Below are 14,324 nucleotides of genomic sequence, written 5' to 3'. Positions count from 1 at the left end.
TGTTTACAGTCTACCTGACTGTACCCATTCAGAATCTAAAAAACACCTTCAGGCTTCAGCAGCGTCCATTATAAAACACTTGTGCTTTTAAGACAAATACACGCTGAAAATAATAATTCTAGACCTGACTCTAAGCAATCTCTTATGAAACCGGTCGGGTTTTCTCTGTTTTGAACTTAGGCTGCTGTTTGAAGGCATTCGTTTACTGGATCCTTGGACTGAAAAGTAACAGTATTATCCTTTACTAGATTAAAAATAAATTCTGCCAATTCCTTCCAAAAATTTTGGGTAATTTTACAATCAAAAAATAAATGTGATAACACCTCTTTCTCATTTTTACAAAAGGAGCATAAATCATCAATATCAGAGTATCTTGAAATTATTGATTTAACAGGGTAGATGGTATGCAAAATTTTAAAATGTATTTCTTTAGTTTTGTTATTGATGCAACGTTTTAGAACAATATGCCACGCTAGGGACCGTGTGATGATGTCATGAGGTACAAGAAGAACCGGATCGCTTTTTGAACCTGCTCTTCATAACAAACAGTTCGAAAGAACCGATTCGCGGACAAGAATCGAACTTCCCATCACCATCAGAACAAGACTGATGATGGAAAGATGATGATGATGAGTCATAGCCAATCAGAGCACTCAGCTTTTGGAAAGGTGCCGGATCGGCGGGAAAACGGTGAGCTCACGGGGCACAGAAATATCTCGCGGGGTGTTACAGCACTGATTGCAATAGCAAAGAAAAATCAAGAAAATTACAGGTACAAATAGAAACCCATCACTAACCGCAAAGTACAGTACTGTATCTTTAACACAGTATGCTTATCTCCTGTGCAGCTAAAAGCCCATTTTTATTAAAATGCCCCTGAGGAAATGTATGGGCTTTATTGCCATGGCAACCACCAGCGTCAGCCAGTGGAAAGGAAGCGCAGGTGGCTTGCGCTTTTTACGCACCGATTTACAGCCGTCTGCCGAACACGCAGCCTCGCTTTAATAAAACGCACTACACATATTCAGGTCCTCAAGAGAGTAACTTTCCGCTTAGCGACAGTCCAACGGGTGAAAGTAAGCTCGGTAGAGTGTATATATCACAGCCAAAACAACTCATTTAGTACACGAAAACGTACATTATTATTGCAGAACTTACGTATTTTCGCCACACTGGCCACCAAAAGCCAGCTGGCTATAATGTAAGGTGTTTGCACGTAGCTCCATTCCCACTGCACTATCTTGTAACCTCCTCCGTGGTGGTGAGACGACGACTCTCCGTCCTCCGTGCTCGGCGCCGCCGGTTCCTCCGCAGACCGGGCGAGCGCAATCCCGGGATGTCCGTACTCTTCTGGAATATAGCGGGAGGTGACGGGGGATGTGACGGCAGGTGCGGCGCTTACCTCCAGCTCTGGCGGCAGCGATGCTCCTGTCACGTAAAGGTCAGTCGTTGCATCACTAGCCACAGTTATGAACAGGAGCAAACTCAAGCCCCGCATCTTTCCGGCGTGTTCAACGGCGTGTCATCTTCATTTCTTTTATACACTATTGTTGCAATGGCAAGCCCTCCGCGGGACGCCCCGTTACCGGTTTACAACATCAACACACACTCCACTTGCCGGTAACTCGCGAAGGTGCAGCTGGCGTATAGGGACACGTGATTCGGTCGTGCACGAGGAGGTTCTATTTAAGAGCCGTCACCCATCATCCTCATCAAAATAAGTGCATTAAAAACTCGCATTATCAGCCTATTTCTACGTGCCACGAAAAAGTACATTATGGAGAAATATATTTGTTTTTATAGCAGAATAATCAACAAGTCGATTTAACCATTTACGCAGTATATTCTAAATAATAGATCACTAAATTATGATTGTAGCTGTCAAATGAATGAAAATAAAGACACATGCGCCCCCAGGAGGACAAAACAATAAAGAATTTCTGACATCTGCCCTTGATTGTTTGACTGGCAATAATAAAACAGGGAAAAAAGTCTAATAAAACATTTAATTTAATTTAATTTTAAACAAAGCTTTGTCTTTGGATTCAAGGCCAACATGTCAATGTGAAACAATTCTGAGACAGAATATAATGTCTAACAGAAGCACTGTACTTGCCAACTATTTCTTTGCAAACAAACGTTCTTTGTGCAGGTGTCAAGAGTGGTGACGGGGACGTACAGCACTGGGACACTAATAGTGATACATTCAGAGTGAAGAACACATGCACTCATGCAGACAGGTAATAAGGTCATACATAACACAACAGTGATTCATAGTGACTCTAAATTCCTACAGCATAACCCCCTGTGCAAAAAAGCAATACCAAGAAAATCCTTAAAATATGTGCTTGTAACAGTTTTTTAAAAATGCTACAGAAATGTTGTGTCTTTAACGCAACACTTCTCTTCAGCAAGAAACAGAGTGGTCCATCCATGCACATTTAACACCATAACAATGGTATAACTAAAAAGGTTAAACTTGAACTCATCAAAAACAGCACAAAAATAAATAGCAGGACAGAAATGTGATACAGCAGAATACAGGGCTGTGTTGTAGCATCCACAAACCTATCAAGAGAGCTCTGTGATTAATAAAAGAAAAACAAACATGTGACTTAGTTTATGTCTTCTCTAATCAAGATCTCCTTGGTAGTCAGGATATCCAGTTGAACATCACCCAGGTGCACATGGGTCAGCTTTCCAGACACAAATTAAACCCTGTCCAAGACTAAAGAGTTTTCAATGGTCAATCATTACTGACAGTGCCGTTTATTCCAGGGTTCAGCTTCATTAATGGGCACAGGAAACCAGTGTGTTTGCGTTACCCTATTGCACTGATCTCAATTACGGGCTTCCATGATCCTAACTTTGAGCTGAGCCATTCTAACAGATATGGCTAAAATATAAAAGTTTTGTCTTTTAAAAAATTCAGTATTAACTTAAAACCTTTCAAACCCTTAGATACATCTCTTTGATAAATTGTGCTCCAATCTATGCAATCTAAGGCTCTATACAAAATAATATGTGCATCTGGTCAAACTATATAGCATTTCATGTCACTGGATCATATTATATGCAGCTATTCTCCATCGGTAAACATGGGCTGTTATTTAATACTATGCCATTAAAGTTTGTACCAATCAAATCATGATATGTCTAATGGACATCATGCGCACACTTCAGGTCTCTGTATAGTAATGCAGCTGTTTGTATTTCAGCTGGAAGTACATGATTGAATTGTTCAGATTGGCAGATAGATTTAGTTGCAGGCATCCCACAAAATGTCAGCGAAGATCCCTTCATCACAGATCTTCCTGTCATTAATGCAGCTCTCCTTATGGCCTCATTGCTGCCTTGCTACAGTTTCCCCCACATGAGAACTACCAGCTTCAGACCTTCCCGTTAGTACTGCCGAGGCCAAGGGCCTGCACCACATCCACACTCAGCCCACTCTTCAGAGTCCTCCGCACTGCAACACAAACATCACACCATTAAAACCACAACACTGTATGTTATACTGTAATATAAAACATGTAACTCAGTGTCAAACAATCTAAATAATGCATAAACTATTTGCACATGTATAAAGACTGTCTGTCTTTGATGAACTAAAATGCTCTGGAATGGAAAAGGTAAAGCTTTCCTGTAGTTCAAACAGTAGAGCAAGGCGCTAGCAACACCAAGGTCATGGGTTTGATTCACAAGAACTAATAAATGTGTACCTTGAATGCAAAGTAAGTCACTTTAAATAAAAGCATCTGCCAAACGTATAAATGTAAATAATAAAGGTGAAGCTGCAGACAAATTAGCAAATATTTAGCAAAATTTTGTGGGCAAAAAGGGTCCATTGTCTATTGTCAATAATGTAGTGATGTATGAAGCACCTCTCACACAGAAGTCACTTTCAAACCAAGCAGCTATCTGTTGGTCAACATGGCAAACTCGCATTACCAACCTGAACCCTGTTGCAAAGTCTGCATGCTGAAATCTTTCCCTCATGTTAAATTCCCAATTTCGTGAATTACTATTCCTATAGAAATGACTGGATTTCGCCCACGAAAATGTCCCAAACAATGGTAAATCGACTGCGCTTTAAGACATATCATAGACAGCTTCAGCATATTATAAATAAACCTAAGAAATCTCAGCTGCATAGATTATTTTTCAGGTTTGGAGGTTTGTGTGTTTTCAGTTTCCATTTTTAAAAGTACAGTTGCAAGAATGCCCTACAAAAGGCTCTTTGTGGTGTTCGGAACAAGCAGAAGTAAAGAGGTGGCACAATATGGATCTGTCAGGGAGATTTAGGGGCTTTTGAAAGTTAAGCAATGGTTGAAGCCACATTACATTGTGTTTTGTACACAGATAGTGTTGAATGCAAACAGTGACTAAATCCTTAATCTCATTCCCCAGGTTTAGGGCTAAAACAACCCTCAGAACTGGTTATGAAGTTCAGTGGTCAAAAAAAGAAATAAAACATGCGTTGACAGTCTAAATGTACTTACATGATTTTCTGTTAAGCCGTGAGCGTTTCCGTGTTTTTGGACTAGACGCCCTCTCTGTGGGATTTTGGGTGACAGACTTAACCAGACGATCCATGATCTCATCTGTGGCATCGTCCTGTGAGCTGGCGCTGTCCTCTTTGGCTACAGACATGTTTGTACTAACCCTGCCTAAACCTGTGTAGAAATTACATTAGATCAATCATTACTTTGCTTAATTACTTTAAAAACCAGTCCGAGATCTTTCAAAGGAAGCGTTAAAGTGAATGAGGCTGGTATTACTTCTTTTATAATCATTTGTAAAAGGTTCACAGATATTCAGGCAAACACAAAGTTGGGTGCAAAGTTTGAATCAATGGCTTATTCATCCAGGTTTTTCCCATGTCTGTCTTGACAGCCCTTTGAAAATCAATTTAGTTCATAATAAATCTGTTAGTTGAGCAAACCCACTCCATGCAGCCTGTGCAGTAGCTCTACCTTCATCATCATCATCATCATCATCCTGTGCTGACTGGCTCTCTACTGGTGAAGTAGGAACGCTGTCAGAGTCATAAGGCCCCTCTGTGAGATCAAATTACCCAACCTTAATGCTCTCATTAATTATAAGTTTTACCATATATTAAAAGCTGCACAATTGCTTTATCGTTGCACACATCCATGCTCCAAATGCTGTACCTTCATGACTTAACTGAAGGGTTGGTGAAATTGGAGAAGTGTCACCACCAGTGCTAAGAATCTCTATAAAAGATCCCCAAATTGATAAAACAACAAAACTTAAATAATAATCATAATAATGGTAATCATCATCATCATAATCATCCAAACAATTGCAATATATGACATTTTAAAAAGGCAAAATGAAAAAGAAAAAAAACAAAACAAGGACACCGAGCTACATCTGTGTTTGATAACTGAATTTTTTTGATTGAAACTGGAGCCCTTAGTTCTGCTTCTGGAGATCTACCTTCCTGCAGATGTTACTTCTGTGACTGTAATTAAACAAATCTGGATCAACTAAACCAGGTGTGCGAGAGAAGGGATGGAACTAAATTCTAAAGGAAGGTTGGGTCCAAGCAGGAGGACTAACACTGCTCTAAACTGCTACACCTGGATTAGCGTTGTTGTGGTATCTTACTTCGTACAGCACGGCTCCTGCGCAGCTTGCTGTTGTCATTGTTGGCGATGAGCAGGTTTTTCATGTTCTCATGCTCCTCTTGGGCTGGCTCTGATTCTATTGTGGAAGAAACCAGGGATGGGCTATCCTCCAGAGACAGCTGTGGAACTGCTCCAGAAAACTTCTCGGTCTGTGAGAAAAAAAGATTTTGAATTAGTTATTGGTAATGTTTTTTTCTCAGTCTACTAAATTGACAATTGAGGGTGATACAGTGGGGTTGTGGACAGGGCCATGAAATGGTTCATTGCTTTAAATGAACAATCTGAGTTCAATACCATTTAAGCTGTATTGACAACATTTGTGGCATAATGTCGATCAGGGCTGATGTCAGGGGGAGGACAACTGAGAAAATTGTCCCAGGCCCCGTGACGTGGTGGGCCAGCTAAATGCTTGATCTTTATAGTATTGAGTGTTCAGAGGTGGACCATAGTTGGGTCTGGACCATGGTCTGGGTTTTGTCTAGCAATAACCTTGATGGCACTGAAATGATGAAGATGTGAAATATTCTCTTATTTTGTTTAAAGAGCATATTTTTTTCCATTTAGTACTGCCCAACAGAAGCCACACAAAATAAGTACACTTTACTCTAATCATTGTATTCAAAAAAAATGTTACTCCTGGAGGATTTTTCTGAAGATCAGTGGGCAGTTCAACAGCTCTGGACAATCAAGGGACTCATGAACAACTATCACAAAATATAAAAGCCGTGGCTCATCCAGGAAAAATCACACAGCATTAAGAATCAAGCATATATAAACTTTTGAACAGAGTATATATAAAAAAAACATTATTATTATTATTTTTTAAATATTATTATTCCTGTTATTTTGTTAAACTTACTAACTTTTTTCAGATTCTACAAGATATGTGTAAACTTAAGACCGTAACTGTAAATTGGAAGTAAATGAGCAATAATCATTAAAATAGTTTTAAAAATTATTTCAAAAAGACTAAAACATTATACATGATGGTATAAGATTAGTGAAATAAAATCAGAGGACATGCATTTTAAGTTCATGATTTTCCTCAAGAGCTACCATTCCACACCTCTGTGATCAGCTTGCCCCGGGTCTTGGTGCGCTCCCGGTGGACGGCACGTTTGCGTTTCTGGGTGAGGACTCTCTCTTGGGTGGTGCGGTACTCCAGGGCAAACTCACTGATGATCTTACAGAATTGAGTTACTTTAGTGTCCCGCACTGAGTAGGAGGGCTGACCCAAGTACAGCAAGAAAGAATGAAACCTGCAATGTGAAGGAAGTAGAAGTTAATATACTGTATGCTCCACTTCATCCTAATTAAAAAATTAGGCAGTCATTCATGCTCATCAACTTATGGGAAGCATCCAAATGAAGCTGGTATCATTTTGGTTTATCACGTTGAAGTATAAAATGGATTACAGTGAGTTTTTTTTTTTTGTGTGTTACCTATTAATAATGCGTCTGTGCACTACTTTCAGGATGGTGATCCTTTCAGTACAGTCCTTCAGAAATTCTGTCATTTTGTTTTTCGAGTTAGGTTTAGTTTCGTGTTTGGCCATTACTTTAAGGTTGTCCCAAGATGCTTTGCATTTTCTCTCCAACTGAATAAGGTTTTCAGACAACTGCTCAAAATCCACCTGTGGGAAAAGAGAGGAGGTAGTGATAAATTATGAAGATAAACAGTGTTATTTACATAGTTACCTTCAAAGGGAGAAACAGAACAGAAAATGTACACAGCAGTTTATTCATTAATTACAATAGCAACTTTTACAAGATGTGCTGAAGAAAAAAAACGGCTACTATAAAAGCCTAAAATTAATAAATAGTGTTGAACATGGTTGTATCTAAAAGGTAAGACAAACAGAACAAAGGAATCAAAAATGCATATAAAGAAGCATCTGAGTCACTTACTTTAGCAGAGCGAGTGATTGATGAGATCTCAGAGTAAAGGTCTGTCGCATCTGGGTAGTTTTCCACCACAAAATTGCAGGTATGATGAAGCAGAGACTGCCTGTGTACTGTGTCCTTCACCTCAGTAACCTTCTCCAAATAACTGAGCTCAAAGCCCTTAGCCTGCCAGAGAGACAAGAAGTGACAATTAAAGTCATTATGTGACGTTCAATGAACTACTACATTAGCTTTGTTGGAAACTGGTGGCAAAAAAAATATTAAGACAGCTACTCATTAAATCGAGTGGTACAAATTAAAGGACATCATGCTCTGAACAGTTATTAACTGCAGAGTTCAAGAGGTCAGCACAGAAAACGTGCCATGCAGGGTCTTGATCATATCTTATCTTCGACAAGACAAAAGCAAAAGATTAAGACATTAGCACACAGAGCTGCTCTGACTAATCACATGTGTTCATCAAGCTTCAGATTGGCGCACATGCACTTAATACAGGTGCTGTAAAGGTAACTCTGCTCCTAGGACTCACTGCGGAGGAGATGGAGCACTTACATTGGAGCTATTGAGGAAGTTTCCAATGGCCAGTAGTGTTGCTAGGATACGCTTGAAGGTTTTGTTCTTGGCAAGTTGTTCCATACCCAGTTTCAGGTCAAAAAGAGGCTCTGCAATCTCCTGCAACATTCATGTGTGATGGATAGAAGAATGACAGAGAAAGAGAGAGATTGTGAATGAATGTTTGGTAATGAAAGCCCCACTAAACACAAAGTCATTACCAATCAAGGACGGCAGAACTCAATTGAAGAAGCCTAAAATGACTAAATTCCTACTGTCAGAGCTAGAGTATAATGATCAGACAGAATGCAGTACTGAAACACACCAGGGCTATGAATAAGCCTTAAATTGTGACAAAATACACCCGTGTTCTATAGACAGTTACACGTATTAATTATAATAGTGGTAAACAATGCTTTGACCAATTAATATAATCCATTACCTGTATATCTTTAGGGTGCCAAGCAATGCAGCATTAGGTGTTTATATGAGCAGTTATTACAACCGCTTCAAATGCAGCTCATCCAATCAGACTTCACAGCGGGAATCAGATTTATATATATGAAAAAATAAGAATAAGAATAATCTAATGCTTACAAATACATTACCGAACGTTTGGGGTCAGGCTTTTGTTTTGTTTTGTTTTTGAAAGACATTAAATTGATCATAAGTGAAAGTTTAAAAAATCTGTTATTTTGAACTTTCTATTCATCAAATACTGATATAAAATTTATCGCAGTTTCCAAAAAATATTAAGTAATGGCTGCTGAAAAATTCAGCTTAGCCATCACAGGAATCAATTACTTTTTAGAAAATAAATTAACAGTTATTTTTAGTTAAAAATGGATAATTAAAACAGATATTTTAACAGGACTGTTATGGAGTATTAAATGTCCACCTCTGCATGGCAATTAACTTAGACTAGTACTAACATATAGTAGCAAACATATACCAACATATAACTGTTTAGCTCATTAATCCTTTTATTATGATCATGCTACTGGAGAAAACTTAATATAAAAAGAGGATTTATTGTCATAGGGCTCTGACCTTCTCCAGGGTCTCATAGTTCAGTTTAAAGGCCCAGAGCTGTAATCTGGCCGTAAGGCCACTGATGGAGGAGAGAGTGAGCAGAAACTGCTCTGCTGTACCCAGCGGTATATCAGGGTTAGCCAGCTGTGCCTCCTGAATCTTCTGTTTCTCTTCATCTGTTGGAGTCATGGTCAGGATTTTCTACAGGTGGATGGAAGCAGAAGATATTTTACATCAGATTTGTACTGTACAAATTAATCATCTGAATCTTTATTAATTTCACATGAATTATAAAAAAAAGAAAAAGAAATAAATTGTCTGATATTTATGTTTAATACATAAATGAGGGAATGTTTAAAGGGATGGTTCACCCAAAAATGAAAATTCTGTCATTAATTACTCACCCTCATGTCGTTCTGAACCCATAAGACCTTCGTTCATCTTCGGAACAGAAATGAAGATATTTAAAAAATGTATGAAAATTCTGTCATAAATTACTCATCCTCATGTTGTTCAATTTATGACAGAATTTTCATTTTTTTGGGTGAACTATCTCTTTAAACAAATTAAATGAGCTACTACTGCCCCCTGGTGGATGCTAGTGCTACATTACCTCAATGCCCTCTTTACTGATGGCAAACTCATCAAAGGTGAGGATGGCACTTTTGATGACATGTATAGCAGGCAAAACAGTCATGCCGATGTTGATGGCATTGCTCCTCTTAGGATCAAGCACTAAAATTGCTGCTTTCTTGGTCTCAGCACCTTTCTGTAGGAATAGGATAAAACCATTTATAGCATGCACTGGCCATAAAAAAAAAAATCAACTGATCAAAAATCAATGGATCAACTGCTTTTAAAGTTCCCTCGCAGTAATTTTAAATCGAAAGGAGATCATGCTTTTTCTGTGGTAGGTTCCAAACTTTAGAATAGTCTCCCATTCCACGTGAGGTCAGTTTCATCAGTTGCCACCTTTAAGTCTTACTTTATACCTTTTTTTTTTGTTAGATTTTGAATAAACTGTTTGTTGTATGTAATATTAAATGTTGATTTTTGCTGTTGTAAAGCACTTTGGGGCTGCGTCTGTTGTTTATAAATGTGCTATATAAATAAAATTTGCTTACTTATAAAAAAAATCTGTAGCTTTAACATTTATTCATCCATATATTCAATAGCAGCATTTCCCCAGTGAGGTGACCAATCATCTTTTAGTAGTTAAATGGCTTTAGTAAATTGATAAATGGTAATTTTTTGTATAACTCTGAATAGTTTATTCTTAAACAAGTTTGCCGGTTTGTGTTGTCTGGCATACATATGCTCTATTTGTTACTTGTACCTGTATGTATAAGATACATAAGATTGTAGACCTTCACTGTATTTGTATACAAATGTGCAAGGATAAATTTGTAAAAATAAAAACTAATAATAATAATAATAATTCTTCTTATTAAAGAATTTAAATATCAAGGAAAAAAATGTTTGCCTGTCGCACCTTTGCTACTGGAAGATCCTTTCCTTTGGACTCAAACAGGTGCTCCAGCTTAGCTGTATCGACTGCAACCTTATCAAGTGAAGCCCAAACTGTGCCCCGCCCAAACTTGCACTTCCTGGGGCTATCGGGCTGCTTAAGCTCCTTCCAGAACAGCTTGACTGTTTTCCGTTTATTTAGAAAAGCCGGATCATTTCCTTGAGACAGGGATGGAGGGAGGAGTCCTGGAGGAGGAGGAGGCACACTCAAACCTCCAGGAGGAGGTGGAAGAGGAGGGGGTGGAGCCAGACTAGCAGGTCCAGGAGGAGGAGGAGGGGGTGGCGGCGGTGGGGGAGCTGAGCCCAGTCCTGGCACTGGAGGCGGAGGTGGCGGTACTCCATTAGGCAAGCCGGTGTCAAAAGTGTCTATATCCAGCACATCGATATCCTCCTCATCCATCAGATCGGAGAAGTCAAGATCTTTAATCCGCAGGGGTCTGGAGCTGGGCTGCAGCTTCTCCCAGGCATCCTGACTACCCCTGGATAATGGCGTCATCATTGTCTTCTCTAAACTCTGTGAATGAGTCTCAGCTTCAATACTGTATTGCGGATGCAGCTTCTTGTTCTGTCCCTCCGCTAGCCTGGCACGAGCGGCCTGAGCAGTGCCTTCAAGGCTCTCCAGCTCCGCCCGCCTGGATGTGTCCTCTGTGGGCTGAGAAGTGTGAGACTGCAGTCTCGAGAGCCGTCCGGCCATACTGGTGATCCCATGGTCCTCAAGTGCACTTTCCAGACTAGGACTTTTTATGCCTCCAGAGGAGTTGTTGTTTTTGGAGTAGAGCATATCCAGCATGAACTTCCTGTCATTAGAGAGGGTGCTGTGCTGTTCCGCTGCACTGCCCTGACGCTGCAAACCACCCTCTAGAGGAACCATAAAAATATGTGCTGAAGGAAAAATATTAGGTATACACAATATATCAGTACCATACAGTATAGATTACTGGTGTTTTTTGTATTATTATTTATCAGTATCGGTCGATATTGAATATTTTTTATGTATTTAGTATTTTATTTAACATAGACAATGGACATGACTGGCCAAGAATTATCTACAGAGATAAATTTCATCTGCAGTCAATGGACTACAGATGAAAAGGCGTATTATGGTAGTACTATAATAAACATTGTTACATGTCTAAAATAAATGAGTATTAAAAAGCAAACAAAAAATGCTACATTGAATATATACATAGATTATACTGAATATATAATTGTGCATGCTCATTAACTTGTAATTTTTAGCATCATTTGTAGCATTTACAATGACTGATTTGAGTTTTTATTGTTTTACATTCAATTTATTTAAAATTCTACACCAAATAGTACAGAATTTTAATATCGGCCATGTATCAGTTTTCGGTCATAACATGAAAATTAATCTGCTTATTGATGTTGGTCAGAATTGTTATATTGTGAATTCCTAGAAAGTACAGTATGCAGCATAATAGTGTTGCCATCTGCACTGTAGTTAAGCAATAATCTTTCTTTCAGAATAACAGCTGCAGGCTAAAAGAGACATCCTACCTTCAAAATGCCCAGTGCAAGCACAGATCATGTTGTTCCCACATGCTACCATCCTCTAGCTTCAGTAACCCAGTGCAGACGAACAACAGTAACTCCGCTGAGGTCTAACAGCATTGTAGTGCCAACTGCCTAAAACCTCAATAAGCCAAAACGGAAACTGAAAAAAGGGGAGATCCCCATCTCAAAATCTAAACAGTTTACATCTCTGCCCTCTACTTCAGCTAATTTATACTCCCTGGATGAAAGGCCTGTTAGTGGCTGTGTCATTTGGAACACGGCCACTAGAGGAAGAGATGGAATCACTCTCAAACATTTCCACTTTGAAGATTTATGCTTGAAATAAAGTTCTTGACTTCCCAAAGAAGCCCTCACACAGAAGTGCTTGACTATTGCTCAGTGTCAGAGATTTTCAATGGGCAGAAACCAGGTTAAGAAACCTATTGGTCAATAGATGCTTAGTAGAAGAAAATAGTTGCTTATTAAATTTAAACAAAATATCTCAAAAAGCCATGTCTGCTCGACATAAGTGTTTGGAAATACAACTGAACTCTTGTTTAAAGTGCCCCTATTATGCCATTTTTAAGGTTCCTTCCTAATATTGTTTTGGGAGCCTCCTACAACAGGTTTACATGCATGCAAGGTCAAAAAACACTTTCGTTGTCTCGTAATATACATTTAATTTCACCGCAATTCTCAATGATTCGTAAACGATTCGTACGAAGCAGTTCTGAGATACAGTCTCTCTAAACCCCTCCTTTCCGTGAGCCTACTCTGCTCTGATTGGTCAGATGGCCCAGTCCTTTGTTATTGGTCTACCGTGTACAGCGCGTGTCGGAAACGAAACACCCATTGCCATAACTGAACTGACAGCTCCGGAGAGAATGTATAGAGAGAAAAGATGCTACACTGTTTCATGGTGGTTCAAGTTGTTTGCGGCCGGACAACGTAGAATATAGGCTGGCATTATGCAAATGTGTTACCCAGTGTCGTGTAGCCATCATGGAAATGGGATTATAATTCCTGACGACTCGTTTAGGTGATTCAGAGTCGATTATTTTATTTGAGAGACAATAACTTTATTTACCGTGCACTGTCGGCTTCACAACTTTGCAGATAGTTTACATTCACATACGACTACATTACACACTGCATGAAAGGCAATATTCAAAATGGCATAATAGGGGCATTTTAAGAGTGACGGCTGGCTAAGCTTTGAAGTAGGTATGTGGAAGACAATGTTTGTTCACGTCATAGGCAGACAGAGAGGCAGTATGAATGACAGAGACGGAGGGTTGTGGTGGGAATGGAATCTCTTGCCTGCTTCATTGTGGGCTGCTGTTGTGTCCTCTGGCTGCTCCAGGGTGTGCCTGGTCAAGTTTACCCCTTGAGACCCCGGACCACTAATAGATCCTGCAAGACACATTGGAAAACATTGAAAAAAACACAACTTCACAAAGAAAGATCCAGCAGTGCCTAAACCGTACAAAAACTTTATATAATTCCATGCAAAAGTTCCTATAACAGTTGTGAATATGTGACACCTCATGAAGCAAACTATTAATATCCAAAAGACAGTCCTGTCCATGCTGCTAATCTACTTTACACATCTTCTCAGTTTTGGTTTGAGAAAATGTGTTTGTTAAACCAGGATCACACAGTCGCCACAGGAAGTTCATAACAGTTAACAGTGCTGTTTTAGTATTATTTATACACTATTATGGTATTTATTTTTTATTTTGAATTTGCTTTAATTTTAATGTTTTCTGTTTTAATTTTAAAACATTAAGTTCTAGTTGTTGTGTTATGTGCCTTTGTCATATTTAATGTATTTTTAAAGGGGTCATATGATGTGATTTCAATTTTTCCTTTCTCTTTGGAGTGTTACAAGCTCTGGATGCATAACGAAGATCTGTAAAGTTGCAAAGACTAAAGTCTCAAATCCAAAGAGATATTCTTTATAAAAGTTAAAGAGTCGGCCACACCTACCTAAAACGGCTCGTTCTAACACGCCCCAACATACCTACGTCGCTCTGTGGGAAGATTTGCATAACGCCGCCCAAATGTTCACGCAAAGAAAGAAGACCTAACTTTATTCTCGCTGTAGTTTTGTTGTTGCCGCTGCCGCCATGTCGTG

At 39.1% G+C, this 14,324-nt stretch overlaps 2 protein-coding genes across 2 annotated transcripts in view; both read right to left on the bottom strand.

Annotated features, from left to right (window-relative positions):
• Positions 1-1,720, bottom strand: part of slc9a5 (solute carrier family 9 member A5) — a 27,636-nt gene extending 25,916 nt beyond the window's left edge. The window contains exon 1 of the mRNA XM_016571813.1: positions 1,159-1,720. Within this exon, the coding sequence (XP_016427299.1) occupies positions 1,159-1,498 (340 nt within the window). The 5' untranslated portion in view covers positions 1,499-1,720. The remainder of the gene's footprint in view (positions 1-1,158) is intronic.
• Positions 1,721-2,365: 645 nt separating this feature from the next.
• LOC107755112 (FH1/FH2 domain-containing protein 1-like) overlaps positions 2,366-14,324 on the bottom strand; it is a 63,532-nt gene continuing 51,573 nt past the window's right edge. The window contains exons 18-28 of the mRNA XM_016571812.1: positions 13,508-13,600; positions 10,635-11,527; positions 9,756-9,911; positions 9,161-9,343; positions 8,111-8,230; positions 7,562-7,723; positions 7,097-7,287; positions 6,721-6,913; positions 5,635-5,803; positions 4,503-4,676; positions 2,366-3,469 (exon numbers count right to left, since the gene is read on the bottom strand). Of these exons, the coding sequence (XP_016427298.1) occupies positions 3,390-3,469; positions 4,503-4,676; positions 5,635-5,803; positions 6,721-6,913; positions 7,097-7,287; positions 7,562-7,723; positions 8,111-8,230; positions 9,161-9,343; positions 9,756-9,911; positions 10,635-11,527; positions 13,508-13,600 (2,414 nt within the window). The 3' untranslated portion in view covers positions 2,366-3,389. The remainder of the gene's footprint in view (positions 3,470-4,502; positions 4,677-5,634; positions 5,804-6,720; positions 6,914-7,096; positions 7,288-7,561; positions 7,724-8,110; positions 8,231-9,160; positions 9,344-9,755; positions 9,912-10,634; positions 11,528-13,507; positions 13,601-14,324) is intronic.

The sequence above is a fragment of the Sinocyclocheilus rhinocerous genome, unplaced genomic scaffold (assembly GCF_001515625.1).
Source record: "Sinocyclocheilus rhinocerous isolate Xijiao unplaced genomic scaffold, SAMN03320098_v1.1 scaffold591, whole genome shotgun sequence".
In the NCBI taxonomy this organism is placed as follows: Eukaryota; Metazoa; Chordata; class Actinopteri; order Cypriniformes; family Cyprinidae; genus Sinocyclocheilus; species Sinocyclocheilus rhinocerous.
The sequence above is the reverse complement of the archived record's forward strand: the minus strand, read 5'-3'. Positions and strand labels throughout refer to the sequence as shown.